This window comes from Aplidium turbinatum, chromosome 12 (genome assembly GCF_918807975.1).
Source record: "Aplidium turbinatum chromosome 12, kaAplTurb1.1, whole genome shotgun sequence".
Taxonomy (NCBI): Eukaryota; Metazoa; Chordata; class Ascidiacea; order Aplousobranchia; family Polyclinidae; genus Aplidium; species Aplidium turbinatum.
In genome coordinates this window covers 18,548,786-18,573,881 of record NC_137483.1, presented here as the reverse complement: position 1 = coordinate 18,573,881, position 25,096 = coordinate 18,548,786, and the positions used below count along the sequence as shown (strand labels likewise).

The window sequence follows — 25,096 nt, the reverse complement described above, 5'->3', positions numbered from 1 at the left end:
GGGAAAAAAGTTAATTCAGTTAAAGTCCCTGCTGCGAACGACGTAGCAAAATAAAGGGAAGACATTTTGCAAGCAGCAGCGCTATCTGGATTAAAAGACTGACCGTTCGTGAAGGTGATGGCTTAAAGTGACGTTATAAACGAACAAAAGACGTCTGGGGACCAATAAAGGGTGCTGTTACATACAAATTGACGTTATAGGCGATGCTGTTGTAGCCGAACTACAATGTATGTAAAAGATAGGAATTCTGCCGGGACCGAGCGAAATGTGACGTAATAGGCGAATTGACGTTATAAACGAAGCCGTTATAGGCGAATTCTACTGTACTGTAGCTTACTCGATCGCTTCCAGGCAACTCAAGCCTCTCCTCAGCCAAAGCAGCAAAATCTCAACATTGCTTCAGCGTTGTGTGCCCCTTTGGCAGGATTCCTACAGACTTTCTGAGAACAATTCGATAATAGTTTCAGTCAGAGGCGCAGAAGCTGACTCAAGTGCAGGATTAGGCTACCGACCAACAAGGACAAGAAAAATTGTCGGAAATCGAAGGCGCGATGAGCATGTAGCCAGTTGTGACACTCTCTGAAAAGTTGGTTTAAACCAGGGGTGGGCAACCTTTTTACCACAAGGGCCACTTAGGAAAATGTAATGCTTACAGGAGGGCCACACATCAAATAAACACTAATTGATATTTTCAGCAATGGAGTTTATCTTATTGAAATTTTGTACAAGAATGTCATCCTTCTGCAGTGAATTCAATTCAAGCTGGATTTCTACAGGCGCAAAACTTATTTCACAGGTACAGGGGAGTGAAAAGACGGTCATATCACTTCTCAAGCTTCGAAATTGTGTAAATCGAGAGGAAAATAGCTGGAAGATGAAGGGCCGCACAAAAAATGGAAAAGGGCCGCACGTTGCCCACCCCTGGTTTGAACAATCATATTGCGTCATATGGGGTAACTGAAGCCGATCACATGACATTGGTTGGCGTATATGTACTTAGCAAGTCCCTGCAGCACATGAGATTTATTAACCAATCAGAAGGCAAGATTGAAATCAGCTGATTGCAGTCATTGAGTGACCGTTTTGGGAGCACAGGCATTTCGATGACGTGGATTCGATTCTCACCCCTGCCATTGCGCTTTTACTTCTGAAATTAGCAGAGTTTAAAGCGAGGATCAAGTCTCTGGCTGAGTACTTGAAGAGTCACAATAAAGGTAGCCACTAAACAAGTTCTGATTGGTTGGTGACGTCATTGGAATCTCACTGGGAATTGCCCTATTTAAGTGGCTACCGATTGCCCTATTGTTCGATGGATCGCTATTATGACTGATCGTAGCTGCTATGGAGGCAACTGACTTCGTTGACATCCCAGTACCAGCACCATATTTAAAGCATTTATTTATATATCTGTGTAGCTTAACTGATGTATGCGAGCTGTAGTGCTAAAACAAATAAAAATGAATCTGGGATTTGGACACTGCTTTTGGCACAAGTCCATGCTCTGAGGCAACCAACCAAGCAAAATAACGTAAGAACACCAGTTTAATACATTTTTCTAAGTTCAGTAATTCACAAAAGCTAATTTTTTCAGGTGTGGCAGTGAATTGGTTTTGCACTGGAATGAAACACAAAAGCTAACACAAAGTAAAACGACTCAGATTCAGACAACAGAATCTTAAATACTCCACTCAAGCCCAGTTCAGAAAATACTCTTATTAGATCGATTCAATGTTACTAGCCAAGTAAAAAGAACAACGCGTAAGCTGGAAACGAACATAGCAACGCATTACCAAAAAAGGAAATCTGAAACGTATGAAGCAGAGCAGAACGTCGCAAGCAAAGTGAGGTTCAGGAGCTAGCTCATACTGAAGGCGAACACATACCCAGACAGCAAATCAGTCATTCCTTGAATAATTGATTCAACGTCTGCAAACGTTATCTAAAAAAACGACTGGTTTGGGGAATGACATGTCATCTTTGTGAACTCCATGAGATGCCAGCAGAAGCGAGAAAAGAGATGTGTGTCCAAACGCAAGAAAGGGGCTGTCCATAAAAGACGTCCTCACAAAATGGCAAGTGTTGTGTGCCTTGTACTTGAAGCGTGGATTAGTTTTAAAACTTACAAGCTGTTCAGAATTTTTACTTCCGGTACAGTCGTCTTCGCATCCAGTGGTACAGTAAAAACGTACTAGTAAGTAATAGTACAGTAATAACGTGTCTCAAATAAAAACTACCGCACCAACGGCAATATTTGATACAACAACACACCGATAAGAAGGGAAAGACTTGCAATGTTTGAAACGTGCATGAACAGTGACAAAACATTTGATTTGGTGGTACTGATAAGGTGATGTCTGTTAGCTGGCACAACCAACAAAACAAACAAATTATGAACATTGATAAAAGCGCTTTTACTTCACAATGTAGATATTAACGGCCTGTTTTAGCCTGATGCTGCGAGTTCGCTGTGGTAATAGCGAATACCCGTAGCGCCACCCATGCAGTGGTGGCACACACGTCATTGCTCCGCAGTGGGCAGCAGCCGGCAAGGCTCGGATTTCCATCGTTTCTGAAGGACGTTTCGGGAGCTACATCGTAGGCGGATCCGCCCGTTCCACTCCCACATGGAGGAACGCCTTGGCTGGGATGAAAGTTCAGTCTTTGATCATCGGCGGCAGTGCCTCGCCTACTTCGAATTTACAATCGTTGCCGGAGAGGGCGGTGCGGTACAGTTGCCCTTCAAAGAGGCCATTTTCATTGGTAGACAAAGTACAAGGATCAGCGGCCGTGCTGAAGGGGGAGAACTGCGTCACCTAATCTATTAATCAACTGATTCAACAAAATTTCACACCAATGGCAACTGGCAGCGCGGAAACTCAGTAGCCTCAAGCCAAACAAAGGTGCCCCATCAAACAACGACTCACTGACTTTAACACCATTCGTTATCTCATGACTAGGGAACTGTGTTCCGAAAGCTAGTGCAATTCGCCATTACCATGTGCAGCGAACACGCAGCATCAGGCATAAACAGGTCGTTAATAACTACATTGTGAAGTAAGCAACGATCATGCTGCTGAAAGCGAAACTCAATCTATTGCAAAGCACTTTTAGCTTGTGATAAACTATTTATATGGCAGTTTACACCAACGCGAAAAGGTGACTCATACCCTATCAACAATGACAAGAAAAAAAAATAGTCGCCATTTTTCCAAATTTATTTTGTAAAGACTAAAGAGGCTACAATATTCATCAGCTAAAATCGGATAAGAAAATATACTATAATAAAATGTAGACTTGTCTCGATGCAACTGATGGTCAACTAAACATGGAACTCAGCCGTGTTTGGCTTCTAACAATAAAACTTTTAAACAACTGGACAGTTGCTAAATAGTCGGTGTATTCTTAGCCAGATCCAGCAAGTAAATTATAGGAACTTTAAAAATTGCCTGATTAAGGTTCGAGTTCCGGTCACGACAAGAAATTTAACCCTGCTATCAAGCAATTTTCATTGATTAACAATAAAAAAACATAAAACAAGAACAATATCTAAAAGGCTAAATGATCCACACAAGAAAAGCTCACAAGCTTTAATGGCACCACTGCTTTTACAAGCCTTGAGATATCTTCAAGTCATTTAGTGTGGATGTCCCTTCTATTTTTAGCTGTTTTTCATTGGCTAAATGCAGAAGGCAAGTGAATGCGAGAGGAACAGACATATTGTTCCACATGTTCTTCGATATGTTGTTTGGTAATGTCTGGTACATGTCGGAGAACAGTTGAGGTTCTTTGCCAGCAGGAATGTCGGAGCTTTTGCCCTGATCTTCATTCATGCCGTCATTCTGAACAAAAAACACAGAGAATGTAGTAGATCAAAACGGCCTCAATCTTCAGCGCATGGCATTGCCGGACTAGACAAAGATGCGAAATCGAAATCAAGAGGAAAATACTAACATTGAACTAATTGCAGCGCTAAAGTCTCTGAGAGTTACTCAATTTCATTGAAAAGAGCATCAGTGTGCTGTAAACATCTTTGAGCGTGGTTAATCAGCAACAAATTTGACTGAAACTTCAAGCAGTGGAATGTTTGTTTCGTTGTTTGTCGTATCCAGGCTTACACCCGGTGGTTGATGATTTAGATTAAGTAGACTGAAAGGCAAGGAAGCCAATCTTCGTGTCCACCTTCAGGCATGCCTTTAAGTGTCCTGCCAAATACACAGCCGCATGCTTTTGAGCGGTGTCGAACCGGCGCCTTTTCGATTGCCGTTCCAAGGCTCTCACCACTCGGCTATGCAGTCGAAGTGGAATGTGTTGCGGTGGCTTAGGCCATGTACAGGGTGACCCAAAAAGATTCGTACCCATGAAAATTTCAATTGTGACTTTGATTGAAAAGCTATTTATTTCAAATTACATCCACACATTATTCAGTTTAGGGAAGACCATTGACCAGAGTTTTAGCTTTTTCTGTCAATTTTTAGTCAATTTATAGCTTTCCCAAGATGTGTTCCAAATGTGAAAAAATCGAATAAAACATGGGTTCAAATCTTTTTGGATCACCCTGTATGATGCTTTCTGCCCCGATAGCTCATTTGGTTAGCGCATGACTTCGTAAACAAAGAATCTTCAAGATCAAGCGGCGCAGGTTCGACTCTCAGGGTGTGCGCTTGAGCAACACATTCTAAGAACTGCTCTCCATTCAGCGGCACCTAATGGATGGAACAATTCCTCGGCAACAACACTTCAACAATCGGAAAACTTTACTCTGTCAATATCGGTAACCGGCCCTGCCTCAAAAGCCCCCATAAGTAGGTTTCAAGTAGGTTTGACGCAGGGCGGTTACCGATATTGACAGAGTAAAGTTTTCTGATTGTTGAAGTGTTGTTGCCGAGGAATTGTTCCATCCATTAGGTGCTGCTGAATGGAGAGCAGTTCTTAGAATGCGTTGCTCAAGCGCACACCCTGAGAGTCGAACCTGCGCCGCTTGATCTTGAAGCTTCTTCGTTTACTAAGTCACGTGCTAACCAAATGAACTATCGGGGCAGAAAGCATCATACAGGGTGACCCAAAAAGATTTGAACCCACGTTTTATTCGATTTTTTCACATTTGTAACATATCTTGGTAAAGCCATAAATTGACTAAAAATTGACAGAAAAAGCTAAAACTCTGGTCAATGGTCTTCCATAAACTGAATAATGTGTGGTTGTAATTTGAAATAAATAGCTTTTCAATCAAAGTCACAATTGAAATTTTCATGGGTACGAATCTTTTTGGGTCACCCTGTACTTTAAGAATTTTCATAATTGCGTGGTCATTTTGTTTACTATTTAGTTGAAAGTTGGAGTGATGATGTGAGCTCCTCTTGAAGACTTTACCGTTGTGCATTTAAGGGAATAAATCATGATATTATGGTGTAATAGATCAGACCTTGAAGATTACTGACTACCCAGACAGCAAACTAGCCATTTTTTATACATTTTACAATGTCTGCGGGCGTTGAATCAATGTAAAAAAACGGCTGATTTGCTGTCTGGGTAAGGCCGGCCCAGTACAAATGCTAACGTTGAATGTAGCCTACCATGCTGCCACAAGACGAGTCTTCTGTCGTCTGCGCTTCGTCGCTTGCGTCACCGGCGGCTTTCTCGGTGACGTCATCATCCACCTTGATAATAGACCACATTGCACTCTTTAGCTTGCGCACGTCAATGCGCTTGGCGTGCTTTGCGAAGTGAATTTGGATTTTCTCGACCTGCATCAAAAATTTTTATTTTGATCACAATTACATTTCAATAATGAATATTGGAAGCTGCAACGAGTTGTCGCATTGTCGCTCTTAGCCAATGTTTCGAAAGGTTTTTTGAAATCACCTGCGGTCTCGAGTGCATTCCTTACAGTAGGACTTCAAGTCCACTACTTTAGTCACTTGATACTTAGCAAACACTCGCTTTACAATACCGGTTGTATCAAATGAAACGAGAGTTTCACGAATGTCAAGGAGAATTGGATGTTTTTCCACTAGATTGAATGTCAAGAAAGTTACACTCGTTGTATCCTTTTAATGAGTTTATAAAAAAAATTATTTGGTGCTTCAGTGATCAAAAAATTAACCAAGCAAAAATTATTGTAAAGCGCACAACGTGTATCTAACTATGCTTATAAACGTTGAATTACCGTAAAATAAATTCAAATCAGCAAAGTGTTGCTATCGGAATCACGACGTACCTTTCGTGGCTGTGATATGAGGTGGTCACCTTCCAGCATAGCGTTGTAGTCATCTTCACCGGCAGCAGGAGCCAACCCAGTCACGTTCTGAGTGAGGTCAGGGAAGAAGCCACCGCTGCTTTGGAACATGTCTCGACTGTTGTCGTTCTGAGCGTCTGCGAGAGACCACAATCCTATGATTCTAGTGAGATGGTCAAGTGTATACATACAGATTACAGACCTTAGGTTTACAGTACGAAAATTAGGCAAGAATACACCTTGACAAAAGCTACTCATAGAAAGTAACTAGTGATGCACCGGAGGCAACATTTCCACCGGAGGCAGGATGTTCCGGCCAGAAAATTGCAACTCCGGCCGGAGCTTCCGGCCTTTGGTAATATCTACTTCATATAATCAATGTTCCGACCGTGCGGTTGCACACCACTCTCACCAAGTGCTCTAAAAGATGCCTCATGGCAATGTTTATTGTTTAGGGTCCTCTGAAAGGATCCATTCAGAAATAAACTTTTGGGAAGATTTCAAACTTGGCAATGTTTTCTATACACCCGATGGGGTACTGTTTTTGTGATATTGAAGATTTTCGACTGACTTTCTTGATCCTTTTTCAATGTTACATTCCCCGTAGCTCCGTATGTTGAATATGCACAACGAAGATCTTTGGGAAGAAGGCTACATGACTTTGGGAGAGTAGAATGTTTGTGAAGACAATGAAACAAAAAAATACTTTCAATTGACCCTTACCAGCTGAATGTTGCAAATTTGCAACACGTTGTACTGCTACATATTCTGTGTTGGTTATTCTAGGTTACACCTTTTTGAAAAAAAATCTAAAAATTTGATTTTTTTTTTTTCTTGGCCGCTGCGGGTTGACCAATGTTACAGGCAACATGTGTATTGTGTAGCTTATTCTTGTATTGCTGCAGTAGGATTGCAAGTATTGCAAATCTTGTATTGTATTGCAAGAGTAGGAGCATTGAGTGCATTGTATAGGAGCATTGCATTCTTGTATTGCAAGTAGGAGCTGGTTACCTACAATCCCTTCTTTCTGCCACAACCATAACTTGCAGTCTTTTATTTATTTTAATTTATGGTGTCTGAAGTGGTGGGTATAAAAACCTGATTTTTTTGTATACACACTTACGAACCTCACAACGGTTAAACTCTAATCCAAAGTAGTACACACATCGTAAAGACGTCCTGGCATCCTTCTCGCTTGTTTTACCAATTTACTGACTTCAATTTCATCAGGTAAGTGTGGTCTCTCCACACACAATTGTTCCTTGCACGCGGCAGAAGCGACAATTCAGAGTGAAGCACCTGGCGGGGTCACGTCACGGAGAATAAAGAAGAAACAACGCAAACACAATCAGCGTTACTCCGTCAGGTGAATTGAATCCACACCGGATTTCGACCAGAAGCAGTAGTTTGCGTGGTTTGACAACAAACTAATGCAAACGCTGTTCGATACTGCTCTTACATCCACCACAGACTACCGCCGATGTTTCAGGGGGTAAAAGGCAGACCCCCTCGAACCTCTAACTGGCAAAACTTTCAAAGTTAAGATGACAAATACGTGGCACTGTTGTACAACTCACCATCATCGTAATCGCTATCCCTGCTGGCTGGACAGAAATCATCGTTGTTGTAATTGAAGTTCATGACGTCAGGCTCATTGCTGACAGTGACGCTGGCTTGCTTTATCAAGGCGGAGTTCAGCTGCCTCAAGAGAACTTTTACCGCCATGGCTCTGTTCAGAAAAGTTTAAAGTTAGTTAGTAGTTTTGAAATAGCAACAGAAAAAAGCTATGGTCAATGTATAACAAATTAAGCGGATGACTAGAAAATTATTCCTATTACCACATTAATAACTCGGGCAAGTAAAGTCAATAAAGTTAAGTTTTTTCAGTAACTTATTGCGTTGCGGTTTTAAGTAGTTAGTTCTGCTCTGGACATAAGGAATAGGTTTCAAATCTTAATTTGATAGGTCAATAAAAAGTCAAGTTTTTATCGTTTGGTCAATGTTAGATCAATACAGCCAAGTTTATGTAATTAACATGTTCAGTTCAAATGTTTTCATTTAAATGCTGAGAAAAAATGATATTTTAACAACTTCTTGTTCATCAATCTCCATTTGTGCTTCGTTCAGCATCTTAAAATTAAAAACACTGCATAACAATGACGACATTTCTAAAATAACGAACATTGAAAGATCAGAAAGTTAATCAGGCGCCCGTTCAACACCGCTCAAGAGCATGTGGATTGTGGATGTGTCTTTGGCAAGACACTGAAAGGCGTGCCGTGGATTGCGCAGTGGCGTCCCTTCGATCATAGCTCTTGATTTTTCTCGTGATTATCAATAGTAAGCTGCTCTAAGGAGAAATGACTACGGTGCTTCCTACGGCATTATGTCACATTTCAACTCTTGTTGTCAGTGAACGATGTTTCTTGTGATGTTCATTGTGGAGTTACAGTAGTTGCCTGCTAATATTGCCTTCAGGAGACCCTAATATGTTCTGTTGAAGGTTTCAATGTTTATTCGTTGGTTTAAAATGTCTGTTTTTCGTTGATGTAGCCTTCTTTTTAAAATAAAAGACAAGAAACAACGGTTCACTAAGTTAAATTTTCGTTAGGTTAAGAAAATTATTTTTTTGGATTTTTAGGTCAATAAAAACTTGCTCTAGTAATCACATAAGATTAATAATCATGTTGTGCAGCTAAGTAGAACATTCTTTAACAGTTGTGCGCTTGACTCTAATCACACCACAAACTATTCACGTTTGGCTTCTAATCAGCGACCAACTGACGTGCGATGGAAATCCCACCATGGAACAGTGTAATGGCCACCAGGTAGTTTTTTGCTTTGTGTTAAATTGAAATGACAAATTTTGAGGAATTATTTCGTTTTGTATACTTGCAGCGGCAGTACAACTTAGGAACTCTACTAATGTACTAATGAAGCATCACAGTTTGTACCGAAAACTTATAATATAAGAAATGGCTTCTTGACGCACCGTTGGATCGCTTCAGAGCTGAGGCTACTGCCTTCCAAGAACAACTGATCCTGGACGCAAAGTCTGAGGGATTCAATCTTCGCTTTTGACATTTTCTGAGGCTGCACTTTCTTGTCCTTTGCCAATTTTTCGGCCTTAAGCTTCTTGCTCTTTTCTGCAGTTTTTCTTTTCTTCGGCTGCGATTCTTCGGCATTCTGAGGATCTGCTGGCCACAAAAAAACGGAAATTAATAAACAAAACGCCAATTTTGCTTTCAAAGTAGGCTAGCTCAGAACTTCCAGCAGATATTCGCACAGAGCGCAGTGATTTGTTTGAAGTTTGCATTTCACTACTGAAGTGGTGAATGAAATACGGCCAGTGATTTAAACCATAACGGGTTTATTGAATGATCGAAAAAAGACGAGATATTAAATTCTTGAATTTAGTGGCCGAGTGGTTAGCGCGTTGGACTCGCAGTCGAGAGCCTGAATGTTCGACTCCAGCCATCCGCACTTGCTGTTGTTTCTCTGGGCAAGAAACTTTACGATAATTGCCTCTACTAGGGTTGCCATACCGTCCGGACATGTCCGGAATTTAGGGTTAAATTTTGCGTCCGGGAGGAATTTAAAAAAATGCTGAAATGTCCGGAATTTTATGATGGGCGTTTTGGGGAAATTAAAATTGCGGGAATAATCCTGTAAATTAGGGGTGTCCCAGAAAATTCGCTCAGCCAGCTCATTTTACTGCATCTGCAATCGTACTGTGCACACTGCCAATCCAGAACATTGTTATTTCGTACCGTGTGCATTTTTTTTACTACGAAGTTGTACGTAATTATGATGTAACAGAGCGTTTTCCTTATCAATGATGTCAATGATTCTATTGATGCTGTTCTGAAAAGTTTTGAAGAAAACGATATCGCGTATTTTGGCGTTGCAACAGATGGCAGCAATCACAATGAACTGAAAGTATTTCCTATAGTTATTCAATATTTTGACTGGAGGAAAGGTGGTTTGCAATCAAAATTGATTGAGTTTACAAACAAGGCAAACGAGACTGCCGACACAATAGCCACTTATGTAAAAGACACCTTAGAAAAAAGGATGCTTTTGAAAAAATGTGTGGCATTTACAGGAGACAACTGCAATCCTATGTTTGGAGGACTTCGGCGTAATGAGCAAGGAAACAATGTGTTTGCAAAGTTGAAGAAAATGTTAAACCCATCATTGATTGGGGTTGACTGTTCAGCACACGTTTTGAACAATTGTATCCATCATGGGGCTGAAAGAATAAACATCGATATTAAAAATAATATCAATAAGATATATCAATATTTTTCTATTTACACAATTAGAACTGAACAACTGAAAGAATACTGTGAATTTGCAAATTGTGAATACAAGAGACTTCTCTCTCATAGCAAGACTCGCTGGCTCTCCTTGTTTCCTGGAATTCCAAGATTGTTAGAAATGTTTTCACCCCTGAAGTCCTACTTTTTGTCACAAAAACATCCACCAATAGTTATTAAACGGTTCTTTGAGAATGAAATGAGCGAGTTATACCTTTGGCATATGCACTCACTAATGTCCGTGTTTCATGGACGTATTCAAGTAGTTGAGAGAGAAAACAATTCCGTTGCAGAAGTGCTAGAAAATTTGGAGCTGGTTCATAAGGTGCTTGTGGAAAGGAAGAATGAAAGCTTTATGTCCTTGAAAGTTAAAAGGCTTTTAGTTGAAAAAAGAGAAGAGGGATATGAAGATGAATGTAACAATTTTCTTTCCGAAGTTGCAAACCTCTATGAGAGATGCTTGGAGTACCTGTGCAAATGGATGAAACCAATGGAAGAGTTTGCTTGTTTCAAATGAATGACCTTGAACGAGATACCAAGTTGGAAGGATGTAGAGCCTTGCCTGGAATATCTGATTGGTAAAGGGGTTGATGTGGACGATGCAAAGTGCTTCGACCAAATCTGCAACTTGAAGCAGTTTGTGGAAAGTTACCTACAGGACGAAGAATTTATTAAATTGTCAACGCATAAGAAATGGTGCAAATATTTCGATCAGTCTATGAACATCACATGCCACTCAGAAATTTTAAGGATTGTTCAGTTTTTCTTTGCTGTTACATCCCACAATGCCAATGTAGAGAGACTCTTTTCACTGATGCAAAGTCAGTGGACTAAAGAAAGAAACAAGTTGAGCGTTGCGACTATGAAAGGCATATTGACTCTTCAATATAATTTCAAAGATATGTGCTGTAATGAATTTTTCTCATTTTTGAAATCACACAAGGCCCTATTGAAAAGAATTAGATCTTCAGAAAAATATGCATGGTCAGAAGAGTAAATTTGTAGTGACTTGACTTACAAGCGTGTCTTTAATTTGTTGCATGTAATTGCTGTTCTTCCTTTTTCGGCACAACCTAATTCTCATTATTATTTTTCACTCTGAAGTTGAGATTTTTTTCAGTGACGGTCCGTAGCTATATTTAGAGAGTGCTTACCCTGCCTGGTGTGAGATTCTGCTCGTGACAGAAGACAATACTTTTCATTTCGGTAGCTGGCGCTTTAGCATGAGTATTGTACAACGTTTGCAGCTTTAGCATTTCGGTAGCGCATATATATGGTCTCATGAAAATAGTCATGCACTATCCGGAATTTTGCTTTTTCAAATATGGTAACCATACTCTACCCAGTGATCGATTTCGAGTAATGGGTAGTACCAAATTTAAGTCATAAGTAGAGTAGACAACCGGAAACAGACATTGCCGTCGGCTGCAGCGTGGGTCAGGTGTACGTCAGAAGACGTACACCGATGCATAGCGCTCAAGTCCGCTTTCCCGCAATGCAGGATAAAGATATGAAAAACAAACAAACAAACAAAACGAACTTCAAATTAAAGAAACAATAAGTACTAAACTGATCTGTCCTAAATTTAATTTGATGAACCCGTTGCGAACATCTTTTTGATGTTGTCAACATCATCATTTATAGTAATTTTTGTCAGCACCATTGCTCACCGAAATTCGACGAAGAAAATCGCCACCTTAGACAAAAACATTACTTGAAGGGGAAAAATTAGTCTCTTTTTACCTTAATTTAAAGTCTGGATGATATGAAAGAGGCTACTTTCACCGATTAGAAAATGTAACAAAGTATATACCTTGAGTTTGACAAACGGATGACACTGTTCTTGCACTTTTGTGCCTCAGCCAATGGCCGGGACCATCACATACAGATAACACGCCGGGTTTGAAGTAAGAATATTCCCCGTGGGGGGCTGCGGCAACCAACTGGGCAATGTCTAGAGCATGGGACATATCTAAGTTCATAGCAGGATGCGAGGCGGGTCCAGGGAGAGCGCAAAAAGCCGAGTCGTCATCAACATCACAGGTGGGAATGTCGCAATCAGGAAGATCTTCTATGAAAGCAACAAAAGGACGAAATTATTGAACCTACAAAATAAGTTAGTAAAACTACTGCAAGTTGAAACACACTGCTGTCATTTTACGTTTAGCTCAAAAATAATGACATGAAACTAATAATAAGAATACACATTACACAGGTAAGATACACTCTTCTCACCGTTATCAGGGATAGTGTCTTCAAAAGCTTCTTCTAAATTTCGAATTATTGGTTCAGTTTGCAATGGGGATGCTTCTTCTGAAGAGGATGCTGCGTCGACAAAATCTAACTCCGAGGAGTTCTGTGACGAGTAAGCAAAAAAAGTTTACGAGAACTGTTTCACTGACTGAGACAAGATCGTGTTTTTCAGCGGAATCAAGAACTTTGGTTACAAGCTTGGAATCAAAATAAAGACACAGCAATCTCTTTCGTAACATTAAACGTTTATCTCAGTGAATAACATTAACAATAAATTTGCTAAGACTAGAACAACTTACTACATCAAAGCACAAATCGTTGAAAGCATCACATATCAACTTGGATGACGAGGATTTTCTCCCGGTTTTGTAAGCAGAGGACATGCTGTGAAATTCCGAAGTCTCTCCACTTTTGCTGTCTACAAACAATCAATGGATTCACAAGGTCACAAATTTTAGGTAACATTAAACCAATTAGGCAACTTTACATTAGACACACATGTCACAAAGTATGACTTGCAAATCGCACTATGTCATAACAGTAAAATTGCCAGTGGAAGGGAGTGTAGGTTTGCGTTTGAAATTCCTTTTGCAACGAGCAGTTCTGGATATGAGTTTAGCTGCCCTATGTACAGTACAGTACTACAGTACTCTCAGGATCTGTATCTTTGGATGCTGTCATGGCGTGGGATGAGGACCCTCTGGATCAGACACATCCTGTGCTGGTAGTGGTGACAATGGCTTTATCATTTAAAGATGAAAACTCATCGAAAATTCCAAGCAATATCTTTCTAGCGTTATTAAGACGAAATAGCCGGAACTTATAAAAACATTTTGCAAGTGTAAAACTAACATCAAATGTTATAAATATGATAGTTAGTAAGTTAAACTAGAATGAAAAGTTACCAGAATCAAAACCACTGTGTAATTCAAAATGTCGACAGAGCAAGGTGTCTTCAATTACCAGATACTTGTTTAAGCTTTAAGTTTGAATCGTGCTGCAGAATTGCTTCGTTGTCGCATAATTCGATTTGATTCGCCATGACGCTGTCGCAGCTCGCTGCGTCTATCGCATTCCCACGTGACCTCCCAGCCGAGTCCATGGGGCCATACGAGTTAATGAGGGGCACACGAAGAGAGGCTTCATTAGTTTCAAGAATCTGTAGCGGAGAGAAAACATTTCACTTCAAACGTCAGTGGTTGATGAATATGATGATCACGTGATTGGCAGGCTGTTGCTGAGATCGAAACAATCTGAGTACAATGAGTAAATGCAGCCTTATCTGAGCAAACACATACATGTACTGTACATTTGCACACTACAGAAATGCATCTTGTAATAGTTTTCCGAACACAGTATGAGCAAATATATATATATGCTAGAAAGAATGAATAACTGAAGACATAAAGATGCCACTGGGTCATTCCATGCCAAATGAGCAAATGGGTTACACCACATGTCATACATTTTTTTGAAATTTGGCATACTTGTAGATGTCAAAGAAATATGAAGAATACAAAAAAAAATTTTGAAAAAGTTTAAATATTAGCAGAGTTATGGTCATTAGTAAAATCACCATTTTTGCCTGTTCCGCTTCAGTGATGTTGTCCAATTTCCTATAGTATTTCTAATTTCTTAACCTATGATCAAACAAAATGGCTGAAAATTGCTAGACAGACATTTTAAGATCCAAGGAAACCAAAAATGTAAATTAAAAAGTTGACAGAGAACTTCTTGATATGATTATAAAGGTTTCAACTTGCTACATGCATTTTTCGGAGGCCAAACTTTGAGGGCCTACAAAAAAAATGGGTATAAAAATTAAGAACTGAAATTCACATGTATTGGACTTATACCAATACTCTTTCATGTCAAATAAAAAAATTGAATTAATTTTGATAACTACTATGATAAAAGCTAGATTTTCTGACTTGCAAATTTTGACCTTTTTTACACTCATTGTTCAAGATTTTTGTCTATGACATCACAATTTACATTATTGCTTGTGGATGACATCACAATGTACATATTGTTTGTCATAATGCAGCTCATGAATGAATTGAATACTGGTAATACACTAAGGTTTAACGTTGTAGGCCATGCACTATAGTAGTTATCATATTATTAGTATATACTACATTAGTTTTACAATAACACAATTGTTATGGATTCATCACAGCATTATGACATTGGAAAAAAATAAGGTATTGTACCATAAAAATTCACTTTGCTAGAAGCAGGGGCTCTATCCACTTTTAGAATTCGGGGGGGTGATTTTTGGACAGTGGGCTAAAATCGTCATAGTCATTTCAACTTCTGGGGGGCTGCGCCCCCCAGACCCCCCATTGCTGCATCAGCTTCTTTCTGATCGAAGCATAGGGTTTCCAAGTCGTTTCACAAAGTATGTTTCGGAAAGCGCATTTTTGGGTAAGCAAACTGGTAGTCACTTAACAAGAAATATTTCTGGCACTGCAAATGAAAACTCGAACCAATTATAAACTACGTTTTCCGTGACGTGAAAAAGGGCGAAAAGAAGATGATACAAAGCAAATCAAGTGCTGGATTTTCTATCAGCTGTTTGTTTGTTTGTTTATTTGTTTTTCATATTTTTACCCTGCATTGCGAGAAAGCGGACTTGAACGCTATGCATCGGTGTACGCCTTCCGACGTACACCTGACCCACGCTGCAGCCGACGACAATGTCTGTTTCCGGTTGTCTACTCTACTTATGACTTAAATTTGGTACTACCCATTACTCGAAATCGATCACTGAGTAGAGGCAATTATACTCATAGTGAAGTTTTTTCCCCAGAGAAACAACAGCAAGTGCGGGGGGGTGGAGTCGAACATGCAGGCTCTCGACTGCGAGCCCAACGCGCTAACCACTCTGCCACTGCTGCCGACTAAGTTGGCAGCTAGTTGGCTGTTTAGGGGTTAGGGTTAGAAAGTAGTTATTTCATTGACGTGGGTTCGATTCTCACAACTGCTATTGCTCTTTTTTCTTCTGTATTTACCAAATAAAGTTCAAAACAAAGATTAACTCTCTGGCTAAGTGCGAGAAAGGTCACAATTGGACGGTAGCCTCTTATAACATGTTCTGATTGGTTGGCGGTGTCATTCTAGTCATTTGCAGTGGCAGAATTTTTTCTTGTTAAAGTGACTGCCAAGCAAACTAAGAACACAGTGTAAACGCCTGGCTCGTAGTTCAGGGTTGCCAAACCAAAAAATCATATTGAAATGAAATATATATTCATATTAATAAAAAATTCAAAATGTGCTAACAGCGAAAATATATTTTTCAAAATTTGATCAATAAAATATCACAAAACCTTTTCAGAGCCAAATGAGTGGGGGGGTGATTTTGCATTGATCACCCCCCCACTCCAATTAGTGGGGGGGTGATCACCCCCCTCACCCCCCCTTGGATAGAGCCCATGGCTAGAAGCATTGGGTTTTTGGACATTGGTGGACTTGCAGAAACAGATGAACATGTTTATTATGAACCTTGACATTTCTCTGCTTCAAGCAGGTAGACGGGCTTTGAACACTTGAACAGTGGGAAAAGTATCTTTTCTGGTTGCAAGATCTGTGGAGCATGTTAGGAATAATACATTGCTAATAGGACAACCTAAAATTGAAATCACAGTTAAAAGAGTAATTAACTCAATAACTCTACAAGTTACCACTACTATGGTGCATGGCCTACTGCACTAAACCTTAGTGTATTACCAGTATTCAATTCATTCATGAGCTACATAACAATTGTCATGACAAACAATATGTAAATTGTGATGTCATCAACAAGCAATAATGTAAATTGTGATGTCATAGACAAAAATCTTAAACAATGAGTGTAAAAAAGGTCAAAATTTGCAAGTCAGAAAATCTAACTTTTATTATAGTAGTTATCAAAATTAATTCAATTTTTTTATTTGACATGAAAGTGTATTGGTATAAGTATAAAACATGTGAATTTCAGTTCTTAATTTTTATACTCATTTTTTTTGTAGGCCCCCAAAGTTTGGCCTCCGAAAAATGCATGTAGCAAGTTGAAACCTTTATAATCATATCAAGAAGTTCTCTGTCAACTTTTTAGTTTACATTTTTGGATTCCTTGGATCTTAAAATGTCTGTTTAGCAATTTTCAGCCATATTGTATGATCATAGGATAAGAAATTAGAAATATGACAAGAAATTGGACAAAATCACTGAAGTAAAACAGGCAAAAATGGTGATTTTTCCAATGCCCATAACTCCACCAATGTTTGAAATTTTTCAAAAATTTTTTTTGCATTCTTTATATTTCTTCGACATCTACAAGTATGCCAAATTTCAATAAAAGCTATGACATGTGGTGTAATTTTTCCAAAAAATTTGCTCATTTGGCATGGAATGACCCCACTATAAAATAATATTTTTACTGAAGAATAACGAATATGGGCAACTTTTGACCCATTTCACAAATCTGTGTGTCTATTTCGGCACAACTGTCTCTCATAGGAGCTTCATATCACATTGTAGCATGGAAAGGAAAGCATGAAAAGCATTTTAATAGCAATGCAATGTTGGACAACATCAACTCATGCAGTTTAGCTCACTTGGTTTGTAATGCAATAACAAGTCAATAACAATATTAGTTATTGAATTGAATGGAGCAATGCGTCATGAAAACATGGAGTATCAAACAAACCTTTGATGCTTTCTTTCGCTTCCTTGTCTTTTTTTCTGGATCCTCGTTATCTTGTTCCTGACCAAGTGCATTGCCATCATTATCTCCACTTCCAAGGCTGCTCAAGACTCTGCAGAAGAAAAATAACACACTGGGCGTAATCACGTGACGATTCTCAAAAGGAAACTACAACAAACACCACATAAACGGGTCTGCTACTATTCGGTGAGTTCCTAACTTCTAACCCCTAACCCTAAAACGGCAATGATAATTAGGCTACGGTACCCGATAATTTAAAAAAAAAAATTGAAAAAATCTCCCGTTAAGGGATCGGACTCACCGAAACGGGCCATTCCGCACATAAACGCAGTAATGAGTAGAGATGTACCGATACCAATATTTTGGCCGATACCGATATCACTTTTTTAGGCCGATACCGATATTTTGGCCGATAGTTTGGTGTTACAAAAAGAAGCAATTTTGGTCATCGCAAGGAATTATATATATCAAATGCTAAGTTTTACCTTATTTGCATAAAACTATTAAAAATGCTTTCAATTGGCATAATTTATTAAAGATTCAAGAATCCAATCTCAACCGCACATTTTGTGTCATAATAGTAGGTTTTAGTAATGAAAGGCCACCATAATTGAGGACTGGGGTATAAGGGAAGAAGCATTACATCATAATTGGGGTTTCTGAAAAATTAAATAAAGTGTTTGCACAAACTCTCCAAATAGGCTATCATAATTGATAATAAGATGTAAAATGTAAACCAAGCGATTTGTGTAGTCGTACAAAAACTATTCGACAAGTAATGTGCAACCTAAGGGCGCTTGTCGTTTGGTTAAAAAGCTTTTGCCAGGCCAAGACCACCCAGGCATCAAAAATGCACAATCCCGCATCGCCCCCCGCTGCTAAAGGTCAAAAAAAACTTGTGCAACCCGGCTTCACCAGTCCGCGACCCAACTTTCCCCCCTCGCTGCAACAAACCCACCAACCTCAAACAATGCCACGGCAGAACAAGCAGGTCCAAAACGAAAGCAATGGGACCACAAATCCTCACCAAACCGATCAAAACGATCCTGCCGCACCCAATACGACAACCCCATTGCGAAGAAAGGAGCAACCCTCCCGGCCACCAGCACAAGGCCGAGCATCCACCAGCACAGCAAGCAGCCGCGACCGCCAACCACAACGGTGCAGCTTCCACACTAGCCATTTCAATTTATGTCGATGTCAATTCTTGCTACAAAACGGCTGCCGAGAAACATATAGTTGATTGGATGGTCTAAATGGCTAGCGTGGAAGCCACACCGCTATGGCCAGCGAACCGCAACAGCCCGCCGCACCAGTGAGCGCCGACAGCCGGGAAGAACGCTCCCCCCCACAACGAGGCTGCCATCCCAGGCGCAACAAGACCACTTATTGACCAGCCCAGTGAGGACCCACAGCTCCCACCCTGAGCCCACCCACTCCATCACAACGAAAGGTGGAAACCAAATCACAAACCGACAGAACCAGACCACCAAAAACAACCAAGTTACACGGGTCCCCCGAACGTCCAGCAACGCAAAAATGGTGCAAAATTACACATTTCCGCCACCTGGGCAGTCCTGGCCTGGTTTTATCCTCTGTTAAGAGTAAAAGAGAAACACAAATGATAAATATTGGAGAAATTGAGTCTCCTTAACAACTTAAGAATCAAATAACGCAAAAACTGCTGAAACAAAACGTTTTGTTTGAGTGAAAGAATCACTGTAAGCAACCAATGCCAAAAGGTGCGCCCATGAAGTCATGGGAGTGTGAGGTATCAAAAATTTGAACAAGTTTTTATTTTTCTACATCAATGTGACGTTAAGAAAATAAATCAATAGTTTTTTTTCAAGTCTAAACCTTAAACCATTTGACCAGGTTAACACTCACAATAGTATTTCAAAAATTTTCTTAGTATAATTTATGTTGTGGAACCGGTTTTCTTCCTATAGGATTCATCAGCACAACTGGATCGAAACGAAAAAAATTTTTTTTTCGTTTATTTCCAGAAAAAAATTTTTTTTTCGAAAAATTTTTTTTTTGTTTCTATCCAGTTGTGCTGATGAATCCTACAGGAAGAAAACCGGTTCCACAACATAAATTATACTAAGAAAAATTTTGAAATACTATTGTGAGTGTTAACCTGGTCAAATGGTTTAAGGTTTAGACTTGAAAAAAAAACTATTGATTTATTTTCTTAATGATTGCTTTCTGTGTTAGGTTGATCGCCCATTTGAGGAAGTGTCATAGTACCTGATCACCTTTACCAGTTAGTTTTTCTCACTTTTGATCAATGTGACGTTAGTTAGAACTTTAAAAAATCTATATCTTTGCTTCTGCAGAAAATGTTCTTTTTACATGTTTAGTATCGGCCACAGTACCGGCCAAATTTTGCCGATGCCGATACCGATACTCAAAAAATGGCCGATATTACCGATACCGATATATCGGTACATCTCTAGTAATGAGTGTATTGATGTTCTTAGAAACAGAGAAGACACAATTCAACTGCCAAATTAGCTCATTTATATATTCATTCAACAATCAACATCAAGTAACGAAATCTCGGCAGCCAATTTCACCTTAAATTGTGATCTTCAGAAGGATCTCACTAGTTCTTGAACTAACGTAAAAAGGTGAAATTTTATATAAAAAAACTATTATTGCCGGTTGGTTTTTACAGTTCATTGAAATAGATTGAATAGACAGCTTATTAAGTTGATTACCTGTATATTTCCGAGTGAATCGCGTCTACACGAGACGCATAAATTTTGGCACCAGCAAAAATGGTCCCACCAGCTACTCGAAAGTTGAGAGCACCATCTTGACGAATCATCTCACCCATATGCTCAATCAACTGGAGGTCAAATGCATTCTTATGCTGTAAAAAGTAGAAAAATAAAACACTCAATTTTGCATACCAATAGCATTAAAGCTGAATGTTTTATCGAACATACTTAACCACATGGATAAGAAAATAGCAACCCACCAACATGCAGACTATATCCAAACAGATTTAAATGCAAATAATGACTTAAATCCAGACTATATCCAAACAAATTTAAATCCAAATAATGACAAACCACAGAACAGTCAGAAGAACGGATGATTTACATTGATTTTGTTCTCCTGGGAAAGCTTCATACATTGAGAGTAATGCTGAAGCAACTGATCTTTCGACCAGCGAAAACCAGATCTTGCTTCTGAGGCATCATCATTCTAAAAACCAACAATAAACAACTATGATGACAGTAAGATGAAAAATATTAAAAATGCAAAATGTTTCAAGTCTAAACATGAAAAACACCTGCCTCAATATTTCCGTTGATTTTAAGAAAGGCTAAATTCTAGCAATTGAGCTTCAGCTTTTCCATAGTTTTTTCACAAAATCTTTACTGAGTGACATTTTCAAGCATAATACTACTTAACGGTATATCTAGCTAGGCATATATATAATCACAACGGAAATACTTCCACAAAAGTGAATGGCCAAACTAATTAAAAATTATTTATCTAAAAAACACCTTTCTTGGAATTGGGCTCTTCTTAAATTTACGTATTCAATTCTTTTAATCGTAAGAATAAGCTTTAATTTGGCATGACCGTTTCTTTCTATCCAATATAGACTACTAAAGTTGTAGTTTACCGTAGAAGATTTTGATGGAGTTTTAGACGAATGCAAAATAGCAGTAAAGTTTCGAGAATGTCTTCTTTGACGAGCAGACTTTGAATCATTTTCCACCACCTCAGGAAGGTTAGGTGACTGACGCAGTGCAGTAAATCCACTGCTCAAACGTTTTTGAATTCTTCTGTGATGACCGGATTGGGGTGACACCAGAACTTCAAGAGGGGGCCGTTGTTGCCCATTATTAACAGCAGTTGGAGTGCTAGTCATAATCAAGGTTTGCAATTTGTTTTATGTTACATATGCCGAAACTAAAAACAAGCAAAGTAAACAAAGAAACCTTGATGGTACATGAACAGAATTAATTACCAGATATTCACTTCTGTTGATAAGTGAATCGTTATATACATCATTAATATTATTTGTATCATACTATGTCCCACAAAAGCAAATTTGTGGTAAAATAACGATCAAATGACTAAAAGTTGCAGTACTTTTTTCACAAAAACTCAATTATATATATTTGATCAAACATAACACTAGCAAGCATTACATCATGGCGCCCTTTGTACACAGAATATGACAACATGCAGCTTAAAATTTGACTCAAGGTCGATCTGTTAGTAGCCAAAATCGCTAGTATAAGTTGATGGTTTCAATATTAGTTAATAACTAGCCTATAGTCTTTGTGTGTATTTTGCATGATTTTGAGTTTCTTTCATGCTATCGTATTGCTACAATTCAAATAACAGACTAGATTTTGGCACAATTGTGCTGATAGTTGTTCCCGTGGCTGGTAAGCATAGAATGGATCTATTGCATGTTTTATGGTCAAATAGCAGTAAACGTTTACAGCAAGTTACGTTCTAGTCAGAGGTGCAAGAATTGATATGCAACAAAAGTTCTGACATATTCAATTGACATTTTACACTGAAATATGTCACTCTATTTATGCCTTTCATAAATGAATGGATTGGATAAATCAATGCAAAAGCAACAATGCTTTAACCTAAACACCAATGAGTTTTGAACAAAATATGAAAAATATATTATATAGTAGACCTCCCCAATCCCCGGACTTTCTTTTGTTTTCATCTATATTGTGACTTTTCTGCATGGATTTTCAATGCTGATTTTAAAAATATGCATAAAAATTTTTTTCGATCAACGTCTGGGAAGTTATTCGCTGTTGCTTAGCAACAACTTTTCAAAAAAATTACAAAAATCCCCTTTAAAACCCCTTTACTTTTAACCTAGTATGCTGATATCTAGATTATCTGAAAGCATTTCTTCTGCTGAAGAACTAAAAAAAAAAATTATTAAAATTGGACAATCGGTACCAGAGTTATAACCGTGTAAGTACCCAGATTATGCAGTCACGCATGACTGATTTTTGTTAATTTATTGCCAAATGATACTAGAAAAATGGTGAAAGTTGCTGTCAAGGGGTTTTTGGGGGTAAGGAGTTCAAAAAATATATTAAAAAGTGTCTCAGAGCAACAGAAAAAAGTTATTAAAAAATTAATACGAACAGTCATGCATGAATGATTTTGTTGCTGTCGCTTCATTCCTGCAACGAGATGTATTCCTTAGGCACCACAAACGTTAAATGCCTGGAGTCATATACAGTATAACGTGGAACCGATCATCTCAATGTAGCTAACATCTGGGTACCCATTGCACTTGATGTTAAAATACACGCTTCATTGCTCGGAAAGAGCTCTGATCAAGTGCAAGATGGTCACGGTCCGCCACAATTTCAATAGCATCTCTTACCCAGCATAATGTAGTCTATGTATCTAAATCATGTGGCAAAAAATGGATTAAGTCAGCTGAACTTAACGATAACCTTCTGTAATGCATTTCAGGTTTCACTATTGATCAGTTAGCATTTTCTACTTGTATCTTGTATGATTATATAACGTATTGTATACACTTCTACTGTCTAATATTCCATGTGTATTCATGTATCCATCATAGAGCTGAGGAAGAGTAAAATGAACAATGGTGGTTTGCTTGGTAATTTGCAGCCTTTAAAACATTTTAGATTCTCAGTGCAGATTCGACTTAATTTATTGGGAAGATGATATCAGAAGATGACGAGGAGAGTAAATTAAATCCTGAGGTAGATGGCTGAGAATCTGCATTTATCTGTAAAAAATGTCTTGTTTATGCATCCGCATCAAAAATTAATAGGTATGTTACTTTAAAAATCATTGGGCTGTTAAACATACTGGGAACAAACATACATCATACTTTATTCGATTCTTCAATGCATAATTCTTGAAGCGTTTCAACCTCTTTCTATCAAAGGGTCCAAGAGATGCTGGTTGGTTTGTTTCAAGTAATTAACTTCCCAGACGTTGATCGAAAAAAATTTTTATGCATATTTTTGAAATCAGCATTGAAAACCCATGCAGAAAAGTCACAATATAGATGAAAACAAAAGAAAGTCCGGGGATTGGGGAGGTCTATTATATAGCCTACCGTACAAGGCGTACAAAACGTTGAAAAATGCATAACAGTTTAACAAAGATTATGGTCAATTAGGAAACTCCATTTTAGCATGTTACTTTATTTCTTTAGATGCCATTTGACTAACAATGCAATTTACTAAAGAAGTTGTATTCAATTCTGAGTCAGTAATTTTATACAATTTTTTCAAAAATTCTTCACTATAACCTTGATGCAACATTGATAAATCTACAGGTTCGCCATCAACAATATCATTAACTGTTGCGCCATCGACTTTGTGGCACACAACCACAACATTTGTTGATACATTATCAAGACCAAATAGTTGATAACAATCAGATATTCTATTGCTTGGAGAAAGAGCAAACAAAACTTCGGAAAATACACTCTTGGTTTTAAGTTTGTTTATAGATTGCTGATAAAACGCTTTGTTTGTAGCAACCAGTAGTTGAAACACATCAACAATCACTTCCGCTTTTATTAATGCTGCTTTTACTTTTCTATCAATCGACATCTGTTTTAATTTATCACTGTTTTTCACATTCTTGTATAGACCAATAGCAACTTCAACGTCAGGCAGAATTGGGTGCAGAGTAAATGTTTCCATTTGCAAGGTAATTGGAAGTGACACTTTCTCAACATGTAGAAAACACTTTAAATTCTATTTTACTGCATAGTAGTAAAAGTCGTCTGAAAAAAGGCACCAAAATAGTACCGGTAATTTACAAAAAAATGCATTTAAAGCACTGAGAAAATAGTTAGTTGCATGCAACCATATTAATCTCATACTTTTGCACTCTTCTGTGCATACAACTTTCAACCAAAATAGAACTAAAACAAAAGGATATGTGAATTTGATTCACGTGAAGACTGCAAAAAAATGCAATATCAATGTGAAAAAAAATGCAGCCTTTATATTAGATTTACAAATAAAACACTTAACATAGTTTTGCTAAAAATGCGCTAGGTTACTCACTGCTAGTGCAAAGTACATGAAAGCTATAGTATTTCACAAAAACTTCAACAAGACTTCAACAATCGGAAACTTCACTCTGCCAATCTCGGTAACCGGGCCTGTGTCAGTAATTCAAAGCCTCTACAAGTATGAGAAACTGCCAGGATTAAGCTCTGCAAGAAACTTTCCCAGTCCGAGGATAAAGATTCAATCAATCAAAACTAAACTACGTACTACATCTAAGTTTACAGCAACGCCTTGTCAACGTGCAAACTGGAGGTCGATGTAGCTTTGATTTTGCACTCTAAGCTAAATATACTCTATATCTCTTTGAAATGATAGTTTTGAGAATTCAAATTGTCAAAGTGTGATCACTGAATCTCAAATCACTGCAAGTATGTGAAACTCCTGTCCTCGTGTTAATTGTTAGGTTAAAATACAACAAATCTTTTCTCGACTGCCGAGAAACACATGTGTTTTGGAAAAGTCTTGATGGCTAGTGTGGAGACTGGAGAGGCTACACCGGTAT

The 25,096-nt window shown here is 38.5% G+C and overlaps 3 protein-coding genes across 4 annotated transcripts; 1 reads left to right on the top strand and 2 right to left on the bottom strand.

Moving 5' to 3' along the window:
• Window positions 1-1,436: 1,436 nt before the first annotated feature.
• LOC145780854 (condensin complex subunit 2-like) lies at window positions 1,437-21,449 on the bottom strand. Of its 2 annotated transcripts, none has more exons than XM_082592502.1 (13): window positions 21,159-21,449; window positions 20,627-20,731; window positions 20,239-20,393; window positions 17,498-17,606; window positions 13,771-13,966; window positions 13,107-13,225; window positions 12,790-12,910; window positions 12,368-12,625; window positions 9,228-9,432; window positions 7,813-7,964; window positions 6,218-6,372; window positions 5,574-5,744; window positions 1,437-3,839 (listed from the first exon to the last, which is right to left on the bottom strand). In XM_082592502.1, exons 1-13 carry the CDS (start codon window positions 21,405-21,407, stop codon window positions 3,606-3,608), a joined length of 2,229 nt encoding a protein of 742 aa, XP_082448628.1. In that variant the 5' UTR covers window positions 21,408-21,449; the 3' UTR covers window positions 1,437-3,605. The 2 variants fall into 2 exon arrangements, with proteins under 2 accessions (XP_082448628.1, XP_082448629.1); XM_082592503.1 differs by having other exon boundaries at window positions 9,228-9,429.
• On the top strand, window positions 10,090-11,156 carry LOC145780855 (uncharacterized). Its single transcript, XM_082592504.1, has one exon. The coding sequence runs from the start codon at window positions 10,310-10,312 to the stop codon at window positions 11,069-11,071; it is 762 nt and encodes a 253-aa protein (XP_082448630.1). The 5' UTR covers window positions 10,090-10,309; the 3' UTR covers window positions 11,072-11,156.
• Window positions 21,450-21,477: 28 nt separating the features above from the next.
• Window positions 21,478-24,219, bottom strand: LOC145780856 (EKC/KEOPS complex subunit TPRKB-like). Its single transcript, XM_082592505.1, has one exon. The coding sequence runs from the start codon at window positions 24,217-24,219 to the stop codon at window positions 23,707-23,709; it is 513 nt and encodes a 170-aa protein (XP_082448631.1). The 3' UTR covers window positions 21,478-23,706.
• Between the last annotated feature and the right edge of the window lie 877 nt (window positions 24,220-25,096).